The sequence below is a fragment of the Protopterus annectens genome, chromosome 6.part0, assembly GCF_019279795.1.
Source record: "Protopterus annectens isolate FY-2018-M chromosome 6.part0, PAN1.0, whole genome shotgun sequence".
NCBI lineage: Eukaryota > Metazoa > Chordata > Ceratodontiformes > Protopteridae > Protopterus > Protopterus annectens.
Genome location: NC_056737.1, coordinates 705,550,437 through 705,575,089, shown reverse-complemented (window position 1 = coordinate 705,575,089; position 24,653 = coordinate 705,550,437). Strand labels below are relative to the sequence as shown.

The following is a 24,653-nucleotide window of genomic DNA, read 5'->3' as shown; positions in this document are numbered from 1 at the left end:
GGCATCAGAGCAGAAGCCCAAGTAGTTCCAGTTACAGAAAAGGTAAAAGAGAACGGATTACGGTGGTTTGGGCACATGTGCAGGAAAGCAAAAGACAGTCAAGTGAAGAAGATTTGGAACAGACAGGAAGAAGACAAGAGGAAATGAGGACATCCAGCAAAGAGGTGGATGGATTGTGTGAGAGAAGACCTGCAACAGTCAGGCATGACTGTCAAAGAAGGTAGGAGAGTCACAATGAACTGAGAGAGATGAACCCAGGTGATGTGACACCCCAACCTGATGTAGATTATGTTAAAAGAGGATAAATGATGATGTGGTGATGTGTGTGTGATGAAACAGGCAGTTACAAGTATGATGACATTTGAAAATGCTTCAAAGATTATGACTGAGGTCCACTCCTAGCCTGCGCTCTGAAAAGCTTATCTTCCTCTCCTATATATTTCACAGCTTTCTGCTACGTCTGTTTTGTAGCCATCGTATGTTTACTTGTCGTCTTTAACTGTTATTATTCAGTGGCATCCCCATGAAAGCTGCAGAGTGTACCTGTGCCTTTACTGTTTATGATTAAACATTCCTCTCGTTGTGGCTGAACATCCCCCATCCTTGTCTTCAGGCACTGTGTCCATGTGAACATTTCACTTCCCTTTTCAAGGGTGCTGCCATTTCAAATGTATTGATTTCACTGATGTACTTGAAAGTTCATGTTCTGTTTCCTAGCCACCATTTTTTTTTCTTCCTTCGACAGTAAGTCATAGTAAGTTTGTTTAGGCTCTTTTAGTTCCATGTTAGAAGTGTATTTTGGAATTTAGATTGTGTGTGCAATGCAATATATAGAATGTAGCAGGCAGTTTGCTAAAGTTTAATACCAAAAAAAAAAATCTCTTTTTTAAGTACAGCCTGAATGCTGTAGTGTTGGGGCTCTTGTATAGAAGCCATGTATTTCCGTAAATGTACTTCAGTTGCATTCATTCTCTATGTGCTTGGATACAGATGTATGTATTCAATGACTTTTAATTGGTGATCACTTAACTGTACTTTGATATTAATAGCTATTCCTTGATGATGTCTCTTCTCACTCCATTGGTCATTGTGGATAAAAGTGACCACTGCTCAGTAATGTAATATTTTAATCCATCTGACTGACATTTTGAATGTCATTGATGGAATGTGACTGAGGGAAGAGAGAAATTTTGGTTGAAGTCACTTCTCATTTGGGCAGAATGGATTATACATTGAAAGCCACTAAAACTGTTTAATTGTATTGTTTTTATTAGCTCTGTTTTTGTTTCTTTTTAAGGTTTGCTCTGGTAAGGTGCAGTGTGTTAGTATGTTCTGTCATTGGAGGGTAATCTTAAGCTGTCTGAAGGAGAGTTCATTGTTTTTTTTCCTTCAGATTTTTAAAGTAACTTCCTGATTTCTGTAATGTTGGTATAAATGGTTACTATGAATCTGGAGAATGATTTAAACTTACAGATTATGTTGTATCCGTGTGTTTGGTGGTCTTTTATACCGGCAGAATATTCAAAGTAAAATAAGTTCTATTGCTGGAGAGGTCTTTATAGTAATCAGTACTTACACCAGATAAACTTAACTGTCAGACATATGCATAGAGGTCTTTGTAGTTAGAATTCTGAGCTGTTTTCTATCAGAGCTCTCTCCTTTTCAGACTGCCTGCCTGGCAGTTAGTGCAGAGGATTATGGATTGATTTTGCATTCTGTAAATTATTCAATGCAAATAATGGAAGACAATTGGTAAAACTAAAAAGAAAAATACCACTAGGAATGGAAGGTCAAGTATATTTGCCAGCTTAAAAAGGTTAAAGCCTCCTTACATTTGTACACACTTTGGTGATTGTGTCCATATCTGTTCATTTGCATGGATTTGACCTCCTTCCTCTGCTAAAGATGCATGATCCAACTTCAGCCACTCACTCCTAACCTCCCCAGCCAGCTCCTCCAGTTTCTAGGCAAGTTTCCAGTCCATCTACAGAACAAAACCTTAAGTGGAAAATAAGGACATAATGCACCTCTGTGTCTTAATTCCATGTCATAACCTTTGTCACCTTTTTATCAATACCTTTGGTGACAGATCAGGAGGCTTCTCATCTCCCTCATGAACTCTTGGCCAGATCCCTGGCTGAATTCAATACAGCACCTCAGGTGACAGATAAAGCTGTTAAGAGAGTTTCCTCCCATTTTCTAGGCCACACTTCCTAAAGCTGTTGTAGAGCTTCCTCCTGTTTTCTAGGCCACACTTCCTAGCTGACTTCAGAGCATCACATTAGGTGAAACGTAATGGTTCTCAACTGTACAGATTTTTGCAGAATGTCCAGAGTTTTGCCTCATATTTTTGGTCTGTTTTTCATAACATTGTGGTTTTCTGGCAAATTAGTGGCACATTATTAAAGACTGAAGTTAGAAAATAATGGCAGGCATTTTAGTTTCAGACTTCATACCCTTCAGAAAATCCATGCTAATGCAAAACTTGTTATTCTATCAACTTCTAAGATTGGAGGAACAATAATTAAAAAATTGTCCCAATTTTTGGCATTTGTCCCACTTTTATTAATGGCTTTGTCCAGATTTATTGCTCTAAGAAGTTGAGAGGTATGGATAATGCAGTTGCTCATCTCTGCCTCCATTTCTAATACATAACCCATTCCCACCTATACCGCTCAACCTGTTAGGCTGCACAGAGCCTTTATAATAAACTTTGCAGTTTTAAAGCAAGGGACAAAGCCAAAAATGATAAGGAAGGAATGTCCCAAAACAGGTTTTAAAATTGCTCTTACAAACTTAGAAAGGTGCTAGAATAACAACTGTTGCATTAGCATACATTTTCTGAAGGCTGTGATGTCTGAAACTCAAATGCCTGTCATTATTTAGTGACTGCAATTCTCAGTTATTTGCCAAAAAACACCTCTCTGACAGGGAGCAGACCAAAACTAAGAGGCAAAAATCTGGAAATTCTGCGTAAATCTGAACAGCTGAGAAGGATATGTACCCATTTCTGAAAAGCTCCTTAGGTGGTAGACACTGCAGTTACTGGCCCATAAATCTGCCACACTTCGGAGCAGCTGCTTAAGTAACAGATACGGCAGCAGCTGACTTTCTTCACCTGCTCTGAGCAAACTTCCTGGCTGTTTTATGAGTAGCATAGTAAGTGGCAGATATGGTTGTTGCTCAGCATTTTCTTCTCTTCCTCTCTACTTACTAAATTTTTTGCACATTATTTCCACTCCCTTTGCTTGGACCATTTATTTAAGATCCTGTTCCACTTCACTATCTACTTTCACCACTCATTCAACCCCTGTGATTGCCCATGTCTATCACAAAATGACCCACCCTTCCGGCCTTCTCTTTTTCTTACTTTTTTTCATTGATCACTGGTGCGTCTGTACAATTCATATATTCCAGTCTCACACTAAAACCACTTGTTCATAAACATTCCCTCTTACCTTTCACTCCCAGTGGCTCTCCCAATGTACTAATCCTCTCTCCTTTTTTGACACATCAGCCATCTACCTAATACTACTTTTATTAGCAAATGACACCTTTTCCAATTCATGTCCAAATACCTCCAGCACCTGCCTATGCCACACTGTGTCCTCCCTCACCTTATTTACTCCTATGTTCCAGCACTGCACACAACTCTTAATATCCCCAAGATAACAGATTAAATATATTGCAATCACTTGCACAGAGCCTTTATAATAAACTGTACAGTTTCAAATCAAGGATATGACAGCACACTGCAAACATTTTAGAGATTATGGAACTATGGGTAAACCCCTTTTTCTTTCCCCTCATTATTCTTAATGCAGTGTGAGAACAGAAGTGGCAAAAAGATAAAGAGGATATACCGTGCTATTAATTAAGTAAATTTTAAACACCAAGGTGTATTGTTCATTGCAAAAAATACCCAGAAAGTGAAAATGTCTCCAAATGGCTAATTGTTGAGCTAATAATTATGACATTGTTAATCAATTCATAGTAGTAGTATATTTATTTATTTATTTTTATTTATTTATTTTACATTTGTTAACTGGGAAAGTCCGACTGGATACATGTCCATTTTCAGCAGAGGCCCGGGGAGAAAAGCTCCAAAATAAAACATTTAACATGATGTATGCAGTAATATTAGCAATTTAACAATAATCAAAAGAAAAATGCAAAAAGGTTACAAATTTAAGAGAATGTTCTAAGTAAGGTAATATTTACAGAGATATTAATCAATTTAACAGATATCAGCAGTCAATTACAAATAGGTTCCATAATGAAGAAAGTTTCGAAGTAAGGTTTAAATTGATAAGAGAAGTCAAAAAAGTGGGAGATGGAGGAAGCAGTAAAGGGGGAAAAAGAACATATTAGAGAAATGAGGGTGTAGGAAGAGGAGACAGGAAAAGGAAGGTAGTTTATAAAGAAAGAGAGGAAGAATGAGGTAAGAGAAAGGTAGGTTGGATAGAAGGCAGCAGAGGCTGAGAAAGGAAGGTAGCAGTTCAGATGATGGAAGCTAGAGATAATAAAGTGGTGGAAGAAAAATAAGTTGAAGGAGGGTACGGAGAGAAAAGGGGAATTATCTTAGAAAGCTAAGATGGACATGGATTATATCAGTGACATTGGGTTTGAATAAGCCTAACTAAGACTAAGACAAGCTTTGGTGGAAACTCAAGTCAGTGTAGTAACTCAGACTGAGTAAATTGGGTTTTAGTCGGGTTTAGACAAGGACATAGCCAGATATTGTGCATGTGTGTCTTTAGTGATATTTTGAAGTGAGGCAAGGAGCAATTGGTGGTGAGTTCAGCAGGAAGGGAGTTCCATTTCTTGCCAGTAGTGTTAGAGAATAAGGAATCACCGGCTGAGTTGTTGGCTTTGGTAGGTTGCACTAGCATTCTGCTGGAAGAGTGAAGGGATGCTAGTTTGAAGTATGGGGTAATGATATTGGCTAGACTGGGGGTGTGGGTAGGTTGGTGGAGGATTTTATGAGTTACTATGAGTTGCTTATAATAGATTTGGTTGGGTAGCTCTAGCCAACCTAATTTTTGAAGATTATGGCAGTGGTGAGTTCTGTACTCTCAGCCTGATTTTATGAGTTACTATGAGTTGGTTATAATAGATTTGGTTGGGTAGCTCTAGCCAATCTAATTTTTGAAGATTATGGCAGTGGTGAGTTCTCTACTCTGAGCCTGAGGCAAATCTTGCTATATTGTTGTAACATTTTGTGAGTTTGTTGAGATTTGATTTGGATAAGTTAGTGAAGGTGGGTGAGGCATAGAGGAGGGCTGACAGAAGATGTTTACGAGCTATGGCTGCTCTGGCAGCTGGGGTTAGAAATTTCTTAATCCTATATATGGAGCCTATTTTTTTGTTTACTGTTTTTATAGTTTTGTCTATATGGGCATTGTAGTTTAGATTATTATCAATGATTATACCTAGCAGTTATGTAGTTGGTTCTGGAGAGATTATGGTGCCACTATGAGAAGAGACTGAAAATGTTGGTAGTGCAATCTTCCGGGTAGGGGAGAATAGTAGAAGTTTGGTTTTGCTTGGGTTCAATAAGAGCTGACGATTATTAACCCAGTTCTCTACTTTGTTGAATTTTGTTTGGGATAGGGATTGTAATTCTATGGGAGTTGCAGCAGAGCAGATTAATGTGGAGTCGTCTGCGTACTGTATAGTAGTAGCATGAGGGATAGCTTTGGGCAGGTCATTTATGAAAATAGAGAAAAGGAGGGGTCCCAGAATAGAACCTTGGGGTACACCTAGAGTGACTGGTAAAAGAGGGGATAGATGCTCTTTCCAATGGACTGCTTGCTGCCTGCCATGTAAGTAAGAGTGGAACCAGTTGATTGCTGGGTTGTCTATGGACAGAGATTTGAGAGAGTCTAAGAGTAGGTTGTGGTTAACCATGTCAAATGCTTTTGACAAATCAAGGAAGAGGGCAGAGGAAAGCAGGTTTTGATTGCAGTTTAGATTTATTTTGTGGGAGAATGTAAGAAGGGCAGTGGTAGTACTGTGGGCTGGTCTGAAACTGTGCTGGGATGGTGCTAGGAGATTACTGTGTGTCAGGTGGTTAAGAAGTTGTTTTTGTATGCATTTCTCCATTATTTTGGCTAGGGGAGATAGTATGGCGAAAGGTCTGAAGTTGGAGAGTTCAGTGGAGTTTCCCCCTTTATGAAATGGAATAATATGAGCTATTTTCCATATGGGTGGAATGTAAGATTCCTGGTTAGAACGATTAAGATGGAGATTGGATAAGCTATTATGTTGGCAGCTTTTTGTAGAAACTCTGCGGGAAGTTGGTCTGCTGCCAGGGAGGTAGGTTTTAATTTTTTAGTAATGATTTGATATAGTCTGTAAGGATGTAGTTGAATTTTAAGGGGGGGGTTCTCCTGAATAGCTGTGCTAGTAGTCAAGGAGGAGGGAGGTAGATTATTAGCTAGGGATTTTACAGTTTTGGTGAAGAAAGTGTTAAAGGTCTTAGCTACGGAATCAGGGGGTAGGTGTAAGGTTGTTGATGGGGTGGGGGTAGCAGATTTTCCTGGGTGTAGCAGTTTATTCACATCTGACCAAAATTTTTGAGGGTGATTTTGGTGTTTTTGCTGCAAGTTGCCATAGTAGCTTTGCTGGTCTTGCAGGATGGATCTTTTAGCTTTGTTTCTTAATTGTTTAAATAGCTGGTGGGCTTGAGGGGATTTAGTGGATCTCCAAGAGGTCCATGCTGCATTTCTGGCTGTTAGTTTTTGTCTGGTAGTGTTGGTAAGCCATGGAGCTATTTTGTTTTTGGTTCTGATTCTACGTGTGGGAGCATAGTTGTTTAGAATCACTAGGAATCTGCTGTTAAATTAAGAAACTGCTTGGTCAAGAAGGAATAGTTTAATACTGTCCCATTTAAAAGAGCTTAAATCAGATAGGAAACTATTTAGGTTATAGTTTTTTTTTTTGGGTCAGAGAGTTTTAAATGTGGTTTGTTGGGGCAGGTCTTCTCTATTTCTCATTATGTAGGTTAGCAGGTGATCGCTCATGGCCTCAGGTTGGGTGCCTGATTGTATAAGTGTTTTGTTATTTATTAAGATCCAGTCTAAGATGCTTTCTTTATTGCTGGGTTTGTTGATTCTAGTGGGGGTAGAAATTGTTTGGGTAAAACCATGTAAGTTAATGTGGGTAATGGGAAAGTCAGCTGAACAGGATTTCCAGTCGATATTAGTCCCTGAGAATGATTGTTTCTTGGGGGTGGGTGGAGGATAACCAATGGAGGGTACTTTCTAGGGTGTTAATGTTATTGCCTGGGGGAATATAGCTACACACTATGTTAATAGATTTGTTGTTGTTGAGTTGGGTTTTAGAGAGGATAGTTTCTGTACTGGTGGCAGTCAGGTTTAATGGGATGTTAATTGTGGATAGCTCGAGGATGGATTTGTATAGTATGGCAACTCCACCTCCTTTTTTACCTGTACGATCTATTCTAGTAATATTGTAGCCAGGGGGAAGTATTTCATTGTCTGGGATTGTGGGTTTGAGCCAAGTTTCAATGAGGCAAAATATATTGGGGGAGTGGATGTCTATGAGAGCAGTAGTTTGTTTTTTATACTTCTGATGTTTAGGTGGCAGACTAGAAATGCTTTGGGGGCATTGTGAGAATTTCTTATGTTGGTGGGAGTTTTTATTTTGGTGTGAGTGGTAGCTGGAGAGTTAGGGCTTGGGTTGGGATGGATGTCTCCGTCAGCTATGAGTTTAGGTAGTAAACTCTTTATGAGTTTGGAGAATTTTAGTAGGAGTTGGTAATAGTTTTTATTCTTTGGGTTTAAGTAATTAGTTTGTATGGAAATAATAGGTTTTGGAGTGACCCAGTGTGTGAAGAGGTGGGGTAGTACTACAGGAAGGGTGTGAGTTTGAGTATATGCGGAAGTGGCTGATGCTGGAAGTAAATAGATAGGCAGGTAGTGGAATTCATAGGTGGTGGCTATATAAAGTATCAAAAGTGATGATGTGAGGTAGTACAGTGGCTTAAGTTTTAGAATTGAAGTGGTGGTAGGTGTAGACATAGTGGGTAGTTTGCTAGATAAATTAAGAGAAAAATGTGTGGTGGTGAAGTAGAGTGATTTGTGGGAAAGTGTGGGAAAGGGGGTGTGTGAATTAAGGCTGGGTATTGATAGGGTGAAAGTGTTTAGTGGGATTGTCCAATTAATGGGGGGGGTGTGGTTAGTTAAGTATAAATGTAGGAGTAGTGGGGGTGGGTGGGAATTGGGGGCAGGGTAGGGGAGCGGAGCGGGTAGAGCCAGAGAAGGACCAATTGCAGGGAAAACAATCAGTGAACTGATTGTTTGGGTAAGTAAAGGTGATAGTGAAATGTGTGGTAGCAATGGAGGGAGAAAGGAGTGTAAGTGGGTCTGACAGAAAGTTAGAGAGGGGTGTTTGTTAAAATTCTGTATGCTGGAGGCAAAATAGGCAAGGGGAAAGATCCTGGAGGGGGGGTGTCACCTAGTGGGCAAGGGGTGAAACTACAACCAAGGCTGAACCAGAATGCAGCTCTAAGGAGAAAGGTAGTTTTACACAGATAAAGTTAAGGAGGCTGTTAGAGTGGATATACTGATTAAGGGAGGGGGGAAGGGTTTAGCTGCTGGCTGTCCTGGCTATGGAGTTAGCAGTAGGCACCTGAAGTGTATGTAACAAACTGGAAGGTAGATAACAGTCAGAATGAGACGTACTTTCTTGAGTTCTTTTGGGGAGAGATGACTAAAGAGGTTTGTCTCTTTTCCTTAGCTTAGGGAGGAGGCAGCAGTCTTGGACAGGATAAATACCCTAGACCTGGTACTGTTCAGGCAGTTGGTGAGCTGGGTGCACAAAGGGAGAAGAGAAAATGTGTTGAAATAGGCAGTGGGACTAAACATAGACTGTAAGCAAAGTATGTGATAAAACACTTTACATGTGAGAACAAATTGGCCATAGATGCAATAGGTTGCTATCTAATAACAAATTTAGGTTAACACAGGCTTAGGTAAAGTAGAAGCAGTCTATAAGCAAACTAAACGGTAAAATACTGTATATTAGAAAACACATAGGCCAGAAAAATGCTTAGGTCATTATTCAAAGTATGTTATTTGAATTAACACAGGCTTCAACAAGGTAGAAGCAGCTGGTAAGAGACTGTGAGTTCTTCAAGGTCTAAAACACAGTGTATCAAATGGTTCTTAAGTCCGCTACCAGAAATAGGTTCATTTATATTACATGTATTAGTGAAGAATGTATTGAACACTATGCCAATATGGTAAAAAAGAAAAAAAACAGGAATAATATAGCTTCCCTATTTACATTTATTGCTGTGGAAATGTAAGAACTGTTTTTTTACACTTATTTCTGCCTGCCTTATTTTGTGGGGCTTTTCTGACTGCAGATTCTGGGTTGCATATTACCAGTGCAGCTTGTAAGCAGGATGGGTACTTTTTTATGCAACCAGTCACAGGTCAAGAGCTGTACATCATACCAGTTTGGACCTGAGTTCCTTTTGATTGGATTAGCTAGCCATCCAGTTCTGTGAAGACAGGGACATTTTACTTGTTTAATTTTATTATGATCACCTCAGGCAACTGTGCTTTCTATAGAAATGTTTCTCTTTTCCCAGTTTTTACTGGTACAACAAGTTTGATCTGTGATAAGCTGTTTGAGGTCCATAGTGTAAATGTTACAGTATTCTTGTAGGTTAAGGAATAGTAACTTGCAGTGGAAAGTGATTAGTCCTCTGGATTCTTGTTATTATCATAAGATGATGCTATATGGCTAATGAAATGTACTTATGTTTTGTTATCTTTGTAGTAATAATTTTGATTTATTCATTTAGGAAATACTATTTCTGAAGTCAGAAGGTTATGCTAAAATGAAGGTGCTAAGAGATGCTCATGACAAGTTAATTAACAAGATAATTGACCGAAACCGAATTTCTGAAATAAATCAGACAACTTCTAAAGTTGAAGAGCAGTGGGAAAGAACAGTGGAAGCAGCTACTATATGTAAGAGGTAAAGTACTACAAATGTTTTGTTAACAAAATGTCCATGCTCCAAGCCTGACTGATTGTTAGATTTCAATTGTATACTTATACTATTTTTTGGAACCCCTTTGTTTTGTTGTTCTTTAATAAGTATTTCATGTATGACTTGTATCTATCCACAGACTTTGTAAACTGAGTTAATGTGTACTTTGTAAAGATGCTTGACTAACTTTCTTTGGAGCTTTTTCTCCCCGGGCCTCCGCTGAAAATGGACATGTATCCAGTCGGACATTTCTGGTCAACAAATGTAAAATAAATAAAAAAATAAATAAAATAAATCTGTTTTTGGTATCCAGGTATTTTTTTCAGCTTGTTAGTTAACACTTTGAAATTATTGATGAATAACTGCTGTTTCTTTGTCCTTCCTTCCTTAGTTTAAATTGCTAAGGGGAGAACTGATGAAAATAACTCCACATGCTCTTTAAGGTGTCCCCATGTTATAAGTAATAGGAAATACAGAAATTATTCTTGCTGTTTCTAGACAAAACATGATACAGTATGTTCATTCTAATGTTTTAAGCCATCTATGGGTCAGATACAGTACATTGACCTGTTAACACACAGTACATTTCCATACTTGTCCACATCTGAGATGTCCACTGCCTGTGCTTCTGTTTGAGCAGCAGAAACAGTGATTAAAGGCTATGATCTACCCAGCTTGTATAAATTACACATGGATATCCTAGGAATGGCTTAGGTGTAAGGCCAGGGGAGTTTCTTAATTCACACCCCAGCCTCTCAGACTTGGTTCTTAAGGTCAGTTTCTTGACATGCATTCCTTGAACACATAAGCTGGTTATCTTCTTCCGGAATGATCACTGCAAGAGTAATCATAACAGCAACAGCCCCATGGGACATGGACAGGATCCATTGTAATGCAGGTGAGACAGTTCTTTTTTTTTTTCTTCTAAGCAACTTTATTGAATTTTCACTTGTGACATAGGCACATTTACATTTATGTAAAATTAATCAAACTGTATTAATATGTTAAAATTAACAAACATTATGCTTCACATATATTGCTATATATTATATAACATTACATAAATTATTCAGTTCCTGCCCCTTTTTTAAACAAGAAACATCTTTATTAAACCATCACTTATGACATAAACAACCATACAGTTGTATAAATGAAAACAATCCACACCAATCCTAGTTGCAGACATTTTACATCACAAACCATACTGACACACTCCCAGCTGCAAACATTGTACATCACTTATAATCTACCCAATCATTTTCAGTCAAACATTATATAGCTCATTTAACTCCTGCCTTCTTTTAAACCTCATTCCTCCCCGTATGTATTGTTCCCACGATTCCCATTTTTTTCCTATGTAGTTTGCTCCTACCTTTTTCTAAAGATTTCAGTTCCAGTTGTTTTATCTCTGTTACTATATTCACTACTTCTAATATACCTGGTTTAGATTCTGATTTCCATTTTCCAGTAATTGCTTTTTTGGAAGCCACTATGATTAGAGACAGCAAGGCCTTACTATGTCTAGGCAGTTATGATTATGTGTCAAAGCTCAGAAAGATCCTCTCCCTCGTCAGACCAATCTGGCCACCCAGCATCTCCAACAGTGCTTCACAGAGGACATCCTTAAAGTCCACCAACCTACTGCACTCCCAGAAAATATGTTCCCTGGGAATCCTTAAAGTCTGACAACCCACTGCACTCCCGGAAAATATGTTCCCAAGTACCTCTTTCTTCCCTGTCACTCCTCCAACATTTGTTGTCTACCTGAGGAAAAATTCTCTGGAGTCTACTTGGGGTATAAAAATACCTATGTAAACATTTCCAAGCAAAAATCCTAAATCTTCTAGATTTTTTTGCATATTCTGGAGACATACATATATCCTCCCAGTCTTGCCCTGTCCTTAGACTGTGTATGCAACTCATACTGGTGAGTGATGAACTGCACTGGAGACCACACAGCACCTTCTAAAATGTCTTGTGCAGAAACATTTATTAAATATGTTGCTTCTGCTGCTGTAGTAGAGGAGTGTGCTCTTATTGTGCCTTGTATATTTTTCTTATATTTGTCCTAATTGAAAGGAATGCAGTAAGAGAACTATTCAGATAGCAATTAAACCAGAAAATGGGCCACTGGCAAAAAAATTAGCAAAGGTCTAGTAAAGCAACAAAATGACTCTAAAAACACTCAAAAGCAAGCAGTTTGTTGAAAAGTTGCATGACACATAAAGCGATATGTTAGTCCATAGCTGCATTGAGAGAAGAAAAGCGTAGGATGTGTTCCCATTTTATATGGGACATAATCTTGTGTATTTTCTAATGTATGTAAGTTAGTACATAACCAGAAACCATTGCAAAAGTCAGGTAGTATACTTAATTTCATGTTTATGTGGGTTAATTTATTTGGTCAGACAAAACATTTTAATAAACAAATTCAGGAACACGTTAATGATGTAAAAAATAAGATGGAAAGTCCTGTGATATTACTTTTTTTTCTGTAAATATAATGGTAATGGTATGTACATTAAAGGTATGTGTTCTTCAACAAGAATGTAACAATGGGACTAAAACTTTAAGTATTGAAAATTTTTATTACAGCAAGAAGCAGAACTGATCATAAAATGTATATTAGTATGAACCTCCACAGTATTAATGAGTATAACTGAAGGTATTTATTCTTTGTGGTGTTAATTGTTTGGCAGTGCTGCACGTGTGTAGCCCACTGGGTGCTCAGTAGCAAGGCCCACCTAGATCATGCCCACTGCACAACAGTCCGGGACAGTAACATTTTTTTTTTTTACATTTTTGCAGGGTGGCTGTGCCCCTCTGCACCCCCCACACACCCTGCAAATTAAATGTACCAGTTTTGAGATCACACTACATTGAGGAAAAGGGTAAACACCCACTACATGCCCACATCTGCACGAGAACTGCCTGGTAGAGTACGCACTTACAGTATCACCAATTGTGTTGTGTCTTGCAGTTTTCTATACATTCTGTCTTTTTGAGTGTTTTTAGAGTCCTTGGTGGTATTTTGTTGCCAATGCACATGACATTTATTAAAGTGTTTTTTATGACAGTAGCCAAGTTTGCAGTTTAATTCAATATATATATTTATCTATATTTTTTTGCTTTTTTTGTGAGGTAATATGACCATTTAGATAGGGTCTGCTTGTTCACTGGTAGAATTGCATAAGTCCTACTTACCTGTAACAGTAGAAGTTCGAATTTTACACTGCGTTAGAGGCATATTGGTTCTGTGCTTGCACAGCCCATGCTGGCAGCTTTCCAGAACTCAGAATCCCCTCCTCTGACTGTCTGTGATAAGAGACTGGGGAAGCCTAACACCTGTCCAGAAAAACAGTTGTTAAGGCTTTTAATGATTAGTAGGAAGAAACAAGAAGGACCAGAAGCAATTGCCTGAAACCAACTAATTCACACTCAAAACACAGCAACAGAAATAGCCAAAGCTGACCAACAACACAACAAGATTAGATATCATTGAACTATATACAAAATAAGGGGAATTGTGGGTGGGTGCCACTGAGGCAGTGTGAAATTGTAACATCTGCTGTTACAGGTAAGTAGAACTTATGCGACTGTACTATGTTCATCATTCCCACTGCCTCAGTAGCATTTTGGGTAGATTCCCAAAGCTTACCCTACCTGGGAGGAGGAAGGCTAGGGCTGCAGGAGTCCCTGTAGAATGGTCATTGCAAAGCCTGCTCTGGAACTTGAGAAATAATCCAGTTTGTATTGCTTTGCAAAGGTATGAAGAGAGGACCAGGTTGCTGCCTCTAGAATGCTTCTGTAGTCCACTCCTTTCCAATGAGTCACTGAAGAGGATAAGGCAGTGGTGGAATATGCCTTAACCTTGCCTGGAATAGATTTATCATGGTGGAAGTGACAGATATCAAAAGCATAGGACAACTTGTGAGCAGTGGTTTGCTCAGAGACAGCTTGACCCTTCTTAGCCCCAGAATAGGAAATAAGCAGTTGTTCAGCTTTCCTGAAGGGTTAGTTCTATCAAGGTAGTACATGAGCTGCCTGTGCACATCCAAGATATGAAGAATCTTCTCTCCCTTGCTTTTTAGGTTCTGGAAAGAAACTTGGGAGAGTGATGTCTAGATTCAGGGTAAATTAAATCAGATAAGGTTGGCCCACATTGAGAGCTTGCAGTTCAGAGGCTCACCGTGCACCTGTCAGATAAATAAGTAAAACAATTTTCCAAGTATTGAGCTTAAAAAAGGTCTGAAAGACATTTTTCTTTTTAATCCCTTTGGTTTTAAAATATTCTTATGAGCTCTTCAATGATGGCTTATCTTATGCGTCTGTCAGGATGGATCTTGCAGCAATGTTGTCTGTCCATGGATCCCCCTTTTTGATCTTCTGGTGAAACTGTTTATGAAAGGTGTATTGCACTGGACACCCTCTCCAAATCAAATTCCTCCTCCTTGGGATCTTAGAATGAGTTAGTCATTTTTTCCAAAGCAGTTCGTGGCCGTATGGGAATACAGGTTTCTAGTAAGCTCGAGATGGTGGGGGTCGTCAAATAAAATTTTACCAACAGTTTGTGGACAACCTTTTTATGGTTTGGACTGGCACAGTGGTAGAATTAGATCACTTTATCTGTTATCTTCATCCCACTACAGACTTTTAGCAGTTTACTGCTACTAAGTCCAATAGTGCGATAACCTTTTTGGATGTTATGGTGAAGAGAGAGTCTGGTAGTAATAGACTTATCACAAGCCTTTGCAGGATGGATTGTTACAAACTGAGTTTTGTCCATTGTAGCAGTATGCATCCTAACCATGTGTTTGAGAATGTGGTGAAGGGACAGATGTTAAGGGCTCAAGGCTACATGTTAAAGACCAGGACTTTGAGGAATTCATTGTGACTTTGAAGGAAGATTATGAGGATAGGGGCTATAGCAGGACTGAGATAGCTAAGGGTATGTGCGGTGCCCACCATCTTAGGAAGGGTGTTGAGAGACTCTATTTTATGACCCCACCCATAATCAGCACAGACAAGTTAGAAGGGATAACATATTGAGTCCCTATGGCTTTTTACAGTGACATAAATAAGGTCACTGATGTTATTAAAAAGAATTGCATATTTTAACTTCTGATTCATCTATTGAAAGATTAACTGGCACATCTCCTAAGGTTTATTACAGGAACAGGGCAAATCTAAAGAGATTGTTGTGTTATCTGGATAAGTCGGGCTATGGACAACAGGGAGAGGGTACCAAAATATTTGGCACTTGTAATTTCTCTCAGTATATAAGAGAGAGTACTGAGTTTGTTCATCCAGAGACAGGGAAGAAATACTTCTTAAATGTTATGGCTAACTGTGACACCATGATTTAGCTAACTGTGAACAGTGCAGCTAATTTTATGTTGGCAAAACCAACCGTCGGTTCGTGAACACATTAGGGATCATATATATTGCATAAATAAAGGTAATATTGTCAGAGCCTTAGCTAAACTTGTTCAGATAAATGGTAATGAGCATAGGTTTTCTTTTACTGTGTTAGATGTTATATATGAGAATGTTAGGATAGGCAATATTGAAAATAAAACGGAGAGATGTGAAGCAAGATGGATAGCCAAACTACATTCTCATCTGGGGCTAGACTTAAATAAATTTGTACCTTTGAAACCTGTTTTAAAAGCCAGAAGGAGAAAGAAAAGTAATGTTTACCTTCTTTTGCTGAGTTCACTTCTTTAGTGAATTCATCTTTAACTATTTATTTGTTTTATTAGTTTTAACTTGTAACTTTAACTTTTAGCTTGTGTATTGTGACATTGCTGTATAAATGTTTAGTGAAGATGCTGTTTTATTAGGGTCTGAAGAAGCTAGGATTCCATAGCAAAAACACTTACCAGTTTGTATATGCATTAAACGGATTTATTTTACCTGCTGTCTGCTGTTTGCTGCCAACTTTACCTTTGGATATTTTGAACTGTGACTGCTCTGTTTCCACACTTATGCTTTTTTCTCTGCACTCAGTTTTCAAAAGCAAAGATGAGACCTCAAGTAAAAGCATGACTTAGAGGTCTCACCGTTGTTATGTATTTTATTGCTTTGCAGCTTACTTAATGCACACCATGTTGGGTTTCCATGAAATTTCTTGAAACTTTCTTTGGGAATTTGTCTCCCTTGTTGCCACATCCTGACGCACATTACACTAAGTATGTTTTACCCAGGAAAGCCAGCAAATCATATTATGTGTAGCCCTGCCATCTTTGTCTCCTTCTGTGACCATACACTTTTTGAGTCTCTGTAGTTGTTTACTATGAAAAGACAAGTCAACTTCAATGTTATAGGTGAGTGAGTAGCTCAACAACCTGGTGATTCTATCACAAGCCAGGCTTGTTTCTGAAACACTAGTGATTGACACTTATTTGTGTGATTACTAATGTGTGGTCAGCTTTTCCGCAGAAGGACAATTTGCCGGTATATTAAGAGCTCCCCCCTCTTCTCTTGATGGATTGACCTTGTATCTGTCAGGGAGCCAATTCTGTCTGAAAAGGTGAATGAGAGGAAAAGGATGTGTAGATAAAAAATGTGTACTATTTCATATAAGCAACTCCTTTAAAAGCTTTCTGCAAGTGAAATGAAAATGGCCCATATCAGTATGTTTAGAAAATGGCAAAGAACATAAATCAGAGGAGTCACTAGTTAAAATAAAAGGTACATATGTGCAGAACAACAAGCGTGATGGAAAAAGAAGTGCAAAAACCTTTGTTTTTATTATGGGGAGACAGAGTGTATTATGGGAAAGAGAACCTTTAGCTGAAAAACAAAAATGATATTATAATGACAGACATAGATGGCAATTTTCATTCAGAAGAAAATGTAATATAATGTTAACTATTTACTGATTATGGGTCATTAGTACTGCATAAATATCAAAATATGATTAAAAAATGCTTTGTGATGTTGACCATAGTGGTCCGATAAAATTATTTCTGTTGGGCAATGAAAATGAACATATAACTCTTGACTTACTCTAATGCATTAAACTGAAATGCTAGATTAAACAGTATTGTAAGTAATGTATGGTGAAGGATCAGTTGTCCTGTAATGCCAACTGAACAACTCTGCTTCTGAATGTTGTTACTTATAGCTGATTGTGCAGCCAAGACTGGAGTGTCATAGCATGCAATACCTCTGGGTAAGAGAAGGACTGAATGTTTGGAGAGAACCTGCATAAGTTAACATTTTCATTATTGCTGGTTTTGTGGCATAGAAGGATGAAGTCCTGTGTTTGAGCCAGCTGACCTAGGTTCAAGTAGTGACAGGAGCCAGCTGGGAACAGAGAGGAGTAAGGAAGCACAGCCTGCTGAACTCTTCCCAAGGTGGAGATCGGGGTGTGTGTCATGGAGCCCAGATATTAAGGAATCTTCAGTGAAGAATGGCAATTTTATGAGACGTCTTTTTGATATTGAAGGGTGGGGATGTTCAAAGAGCACATGTTGCACAGAATTGGGCAACAAACTCATGCTGTATCTGCTGTCCAAGCCTATGCCAAGCAGGGACAAATAGACAGAGTCATTTGCAATAGGCCAGAAAGTCTGACAGTGTTGGCACCCAAAAAATTAATTCAAAGTAAATAAACGCATTCTTAGTTCTTAGAAAAAGGAATTTAACATAAGCATTTTCTGCAGTTTAAAGGAAAGATTTATTATACTGTCTGTAAAAGAAAGTTTAGACACACAAACCTGAGAGAGTTAGTGGAAAATGTTGACTGACATTCTAACCAGAGATTCTGAAAGCAAGCACCAATTCTGAATGTTACCATTTTATGTAATGTAAAGAAAAGCTTGAAAAGAGGGAAGAAATGGACAGGACTTTATAATTTTATCTTATTTAGGCACAGTGTTTATTGCTGTAAAGGAGGAAGCTTAATCAAAAAAACAAAGTCACATCAAAATGTCTACCACTTGAAATAATTTTAGGTTAGAAGTTATGGATTATATAATGCTGCAGATAATATTAGTGCTGTGCGGAACTGCAAAATAAGATTACATGTATATTTTTTTCCATTTCTCCCAGAACCTGCATTATTCACAAATTTTAAATGGAGATGAACAAAATAAATCAGTTGAAAAGTGTTTAATTAGAGGACAGACTAGCTAAAACCTGACATATCTCATTTAGGTTTACTAAGGGTCTTCTAGTACTCATGTATTGTCCATTGCATGCATTGTCAAGTACCTCAATTAGCCTCAGTCAATATGCTTTTATGCCACAGTTACTGAAACTTAATATCCTCTTTACAAATGCAATTAATGTTCAGTATTCATCTATTTATGCAAACAGACATTTCAACAACATTTAAAATGTCTGCATGTTAATTTATTTTCGTTAGGAAAATACAGAGATCTGGAACTTTTTTCTTCTGTAACCAGCCCTTTGAACCATATTAAGTATGTCTCGGAGGAAACTGAGCAGGTACACAAAATGAATATTACAGTTAAAAGTAAATGTAATAAACCCCGTCACTACAGAAACACAGATCCAACAGGACAGGCAAAAAGTCACAAAAACCAAGAAACCAAGTGTGCTGACAGTCTTTACACATGCCTGCAAGGATTCCTGTTGGCTTCAGTGGCCAAAAAACAAAAAAACAAAAACAGAAGCAAGTACCTTTACATGAGGGTTATGCTAGATACAGGCTGGTAGACTTGTTCATGAGGAAACAGTGTAAAAAACAGGCAATCAGGCAATGTTAACCAAAGTAGGGAAGGAGATAATATATGGAGTGCATGCAACAAAGCAATAGATGTAGTCAGGTATAGACCTGGGCAACATGGTGGCAGAGTGGTAAGGTTTCTGCTGTACATCTCCAAGGTCTGAGGTGCTTCTCTGATGTATAGTCATTGTTTGTGCGCTGTGTGCGCGTTCCCATAGGGACAAAGAGTGTGTGTAACTTTTCTTTAGTTACTTCTGCTATAGACAGTATAGTCAGCCAGTCAGACTACTCTATCCACATATATTATATTTACTCTTGCAGGCAGGGCCATAGTTGATAATGGTCCTTGATAGATCAGTTCACTTACCTTGTTAACAAATGAACAAATTAAGTGGCAGTGTGTATGTGTTTGTGTGTAGAGTTAGAGCAAGAAAGAGAGAGAGAGATTTATTAGTAACTTCTTTTTATTTTTGCGATCAGGATTAGGCAACACTCTAAAACTGTCTCAAGTTTATGTGTTTATCGTATATGTGTAAAACATAATCACTAAAGCAGTGAACTGTCTTAAGTGGTATTCACTATTTTTAAGTGCCTGAGTTTTCTAAGCTGGCAAGTCCATTGATAAATTTTGCACTGTGCATAATTGTTGCGCATTAGTTGATAAATGGTTGACAACCAGAAATGAATGTCATTTTAAGCATTAATCATAGCACTGTCACAGGACATGGACGATAAGTCTTGAGAGAAAAAACAGGAGGGTTGGACATGTGTCACATGCTTACTATATATACTTCAGGAAAACAGATGAGGAGCATATCCAAAGTGTGCTGTTATTGTGATGGATGAGAGGCAAGGTTTAGCTTACTGTGTTTGGCCAAAATATTAGAAACACAAATGAGGATAACAGCCTTTAAAGGGCATCTGCAGTCAGAAGCTGAAATATTATGTTTCTGATCTTTCCTTCATATTCCTTTCAGTCCCTACATCTTTGTTAGTGGTCAGTATTATTTTATAATTTGTTCTAGACCAAAGTGACAGTACACAGGTTACCTTATCCTTATGGCATAGAGGGATAACACCTTGAGTATGACTTGTGTGATCTTGGGTGACACTAGTGCTGGAATGGGTGGGCCATGGAGGATATGGGTGAATGACCACCATCAACTTCCCCATTTTAGTGAGAGAGATGCAACTGTGGCTTGCTGCTTGAGTGACGCTTGCGGGGGGGGGGGGGGCACTTGGTACTACACACATAGAACAATGTCCAAATTAGCATATGCACTTAACATACCCCTAGAATAATATGTATAAATGTGTACATGCTTTTCCTTCACTCGGCAGCCGTACGGGAGCTAAGAGGAACAGCAAAGGTGGTTAGGAGCCCTGGAGGAGGGGATTATCCATCTGAACTGTGACTGGCTTGCCCTCACCATTCCATACTGCCCGTAAGAAGGGACAGAACTCAAGAGCTCAACCTAAGGGCTGAATTGGCCATTCATATCTTGCCCTATGGAGTGGATGGGCCCAACCTCCTCACTGAATGGAGAAACTGGTGATCTTAACATGGAATGAGTGAGTCGTACCCAGTCAGTCCCATTGTGATTGGGTACGAAAGATGATTGATGAGCTCATAGCAGGAGCGTAGTCATAATCCCTCAAGTGGAACAAGTGGGTATGTTAGTTAAATGTGGAGAAACCATTTTCATAAAGGTTAGGCAATTAAAAATAAATAAATAAGCATGAGGGTTGTCATATCAAACTTCTTTCTGAAAGTTAAGACCTAATACTGCAACTTCCATCAGGTTGAAAATTAAACTGAGATTCCAGCAAAAAAAAAAAAAAAAAAAGCAGTGAATTGTGAAATGTGCTGTTATATAGACCTTTAATGCATTTTTGTTGGAGTAAAGGCCCCCATATGTTCTGATGTAGGTTCTATGGTCCCACGTCACTGCTGTTTATGTATCCTAACTCCTGTGTTAGTGTACTGCAGTTTTGTATGGTTCCAGTCGCACACAAAGTCTCATTGTTCTAAACAATGCGATTGCTTGCAGACCTTATACTTTCAACAGGTGCTCATCGTAATGATATGTATCCCGCCTTACATTTCCTTCAGTGCTCATTCTCCACTGATTCTGAGTAACACCCTGAATTATTTCACAGAATGCCTCTTGAGAGAGTAGTAGTAGTGTGTGTGTGTGTGTGTGTGTGTGTGTGTGTGTGTGTGTGTGTGTGTGTGTGTGTGTGTGTGTGTGTGTGTATATATATATATATATATATATATATTATTTATATATATATATATATATATATATATATATATATATATATATATATATATCTATAAATGCTAGTAAAATAATCTAAACCAGCATATAATCAACAATCAAAATACTGACAGCAGAAAATCCAAACTGAAAAATGTCTAAACTGCAAAACATCTAAACTCAAAATACTAATAAAAGTGAAGTTATACTAGGGCAGGATTTATACCCTTTTGTCATATTTGTGCCACCTTAGAGTTGGTATATATAACTTAACAGGGTGGGGGAGGGTCACAAACCCCACATTAGAGGTGCAGGGAGGCAACCCAGCCTGCAGTAACATTCGTTTTGTATGTGAGTGTGGGGGGGTCACAAACCCCACATTAGAGATGCAGGGGGACAACCCATCCTGCAAAACATTGGCTTTGTATGTGATTACATATTTTAAGTGTTTTTTGTATGACGTTACATTCTGTCAATGTTTTTTTGCCTACTTCCTGCTAATTATATAACCCAACTCTGAGGTCACACAACAGTGGAGAAAGGCATAACCAAAAGTAAAACAAAGCAAAACTAGTAAAATGGTCAGTCCATGCCAGGAGAAAAATCAGCTTTATTGTAAAATCCACCACTGACTAAGCGCTTTCACCCACCATTGGGCTTCTTCAGAGTCGATAAACAACACTAAAAACATAATTTTAATAGTATATAATTAATTAATTAATTAATCCACAATGAATCATATGAGTACCTTGAAATTAATTAAGCATTAACTGTTCAATGGCTAAATCAATACTTGTAGTGCTGGAGTTACATCACAAAATAAACATTCTTTGATATATAAAATTCAAATATGTTAGTTGATATAACAAGTAACCAACTAAAGTTTTTTTTTCAAAAATAATAATTAATGTAAAAAGTCATATAAATGTACTGATGTGTGATTAAACAAACTGTGATTTATACTTTAGTATACAAGCTGCTGAAATGCTGTTGTTAATGCCTGGTGCACTTGATGCATCCAGGCGTAGCTGCCACAGGCACTCCTTAACTTCTAGAAGGGTTTTATGTCTCCCCCAAAATCTTTCAAAGTTAATTTATCAATAACAAAAAATACATTTTTTGTAAGTGGTGCACACAGTACTATGGTTGAACAGAGTATTAGTAGTTGTCTTGTTCTTAATGACCCTATTATGTTCCAAAATATGAAGTCTCAGCTTCCTTGTGGTCATCCCAGTGTTGAATGTGGCACAGGGCAAACAGGTAGCCATATACACAACCATTTTTGTGTTACAGTTGCAGTGTCCTGGACACCTTAGAGTTGTTTTGTAACTACAAATTTGTACATAAGGCCCATCGTTGATATATTTACATACACTGCAAGTGCCACATTTACTCATGTATGAGGGTCTGTTGTCTTGACTACTAGAATTTTTCTCAAACAACTCTTTCAAATTAGACCCTCTGCTATTGATGAACTTAGGGGAAATTCCTATTATGTCCTTGATGTCTTGTGTGAAAACACTATCCCACACCGTGGTAATGATGTTCCTAACCTTTCCTGTTGTTGACTTAAATTGCAGCAGCATACCAGCGGCATAATTTTGGCAGGGGTTATCTTTGGCAGAGATATTTGTGTTGTCAAGTTTTCTATTGTTGTCCAAAAGAATGGGCACAAAATCACTGGATCTTCTCTCTGTCTCATCCCTAATTTTGTTAAGAAGCTCCATTGGATAGCCTCTGTTCCTAAACATGTCAATTAAATGTGCTATTCCACTTTGAAACAGGTGTCTTAGCTGATCAGCCTTGACATCCGTATCATTTGTCCCTTGACCACATTTTTCTTTTGGTGGTCCGGGTGGCAACTATTGTAATGCAAAAAAGAATTACTGTATGTTTTTTTACGAAAGATCTTAGAATGAATACACGCATTTTCCACAGATAACAAAATATCTAGGAACTGTATTTGGTGTTGATCAAGATGGTTTGTAAATTTTAAAAACTCAGTTGTTTGATTCAAATAGCCAATAAATGCTTCTACCTCATTCTTCAAACCCTTCCAAAAAATCAGATTATCATCCAAAAATCATAAGTATAACATAATGTTTGATCTGTAATTTGATTTAAAGACAAAATTCTGCTCCCAATCAGCTAATACAAGGTAGGCATAAATGGGTGCATACCTGGCATCCATTGTAACCCCGTTTGTTTGTTTATAGTATTCACCGTCAAAGAGGATAAAGTTATTGTACAATACCATTTCGAGTAATTCTACCAAAAGGCTTCTTTTTACATGATGTAAGTTAGTATATTTCAAAAGGCTATTGTTAAACATTTCTAACCCGGCCTGGTGGGGGATGACTGAAAACAAGTTGATTACATCACCTGCCACAAACCAAAACTCATCTCCAGTTTCAACATTTGTATTCCTAATACAATCCAAACGATGCCAAGAGTCCTTTAAAATATGTGGCAAGGTTTCCAGAATGTTTTTACAAGTAGTATCAACAAAGGCCGCTAGGGGTTCCGTTTTTGAATTCCTGGCCACAACAATAGGCCTAAATGGTGGACAATTTTCATTCTTATGGATTTTAGGAATACTAAATATTGAGGGAATGATAGGATGTTCTACTGACAGGTATTTAAATTCATCGTGGGAAATAATACCCTCACATAAATATTCGTACAACTGCCAGTCTATTTTTGTGTATGCTCTTTGTAATTCAGATTTGGAGACTCTTTTGTAAATTTCTGCATCATTCAATAGCAGGTGCATTTTGCTTTTGTAATCAATATTTGTCATAATAACCACCCTCCCACCTTTGTCGGGTTTCATAACCCTGTATTGATTGCTGCTAGACAATTCTTTAAGGCAAAATGTTTCTGCTCTAGTCAAATTACTGTTAGATAATGTTTCTTTGTCCAAACATCTGCGTAATTGTATACCACAAAGTTGCTTGAATATCTCAACTACTGGATTGCTAGGTGGAATAAAGACACTGCTCCTTTTCAGACCTAGGTACTTATAATTAATATGCGGATTATTATTAGGGACAACACTGTTACGTTAGGTAAACTTAAAAATGAGTTGCTGACTTTAAAACACAGTATTTTTAATGATTTACTTTTTGAGATCAATAAGGCAAGATTTGATAAAATTTTATTAGATGTTGATAAATTTGTTACGGTAGGATTAGAGAGAAAGCAAAAGAAGATAATGAGAGATAGATTATAATATAAGGAAAAAAGGGCATACCCCTCACAAAGACGTGACGACTATATGAGGGAAGAAAATGTAAACATTGACCATGTGGGGGATAACAAAGATGATTTTGACTTACCTGATACACTGATGATAACAATGAGGCTTTTTTAGACAGTGGGAACCCCTGAGATGCTCAGACCGGATAAGGAACCAGGCACATTATCAGAGTTATGAAGATACAAGAACTCCGAGATGTCAGAATTAACAACCAAGGAATTATCAATGCCAAACAAGACACAATCAGTGGCACAATCACCAAATGATTTACAACTAGGTTCCCCTACATGGATCAATGTAGGAAGTACAAATGGATCCCTGAGTTGTTTAAGGACAACAGTGGTGACTGTGGCTTTGATGAATTTAATGATGATGGTAACAGCAGTGCTATAATTTCAAACTA

At 38.0% G+C, this 24,653-nt stretch overlaps 1 protein-coding gene across 1 annotated transcript in view; it reads left to right on the top strand.

Moving 5' to 3' along the window:
* SYNE2 (spectrin repeat containing nuclear envelope protein 2) overlaps window positions 1–24,653 on the top strand; it is a 3,814,665-nt gene that overhangs the window by 1,251,471 nt on the left and 2,538,541 nt on the right. Inside the window, exon 35 of the mRNA XM_044073561.1 lies at window positions 9,839–10,014. Within this exon, the coding sequence (XP_043929496.1) occupies window positions 9,839–10,014 (176 nt within the window). The remainder of the gene's footprint in view (window positions 1–9,838; window positions 10,015–24,653) is intronic.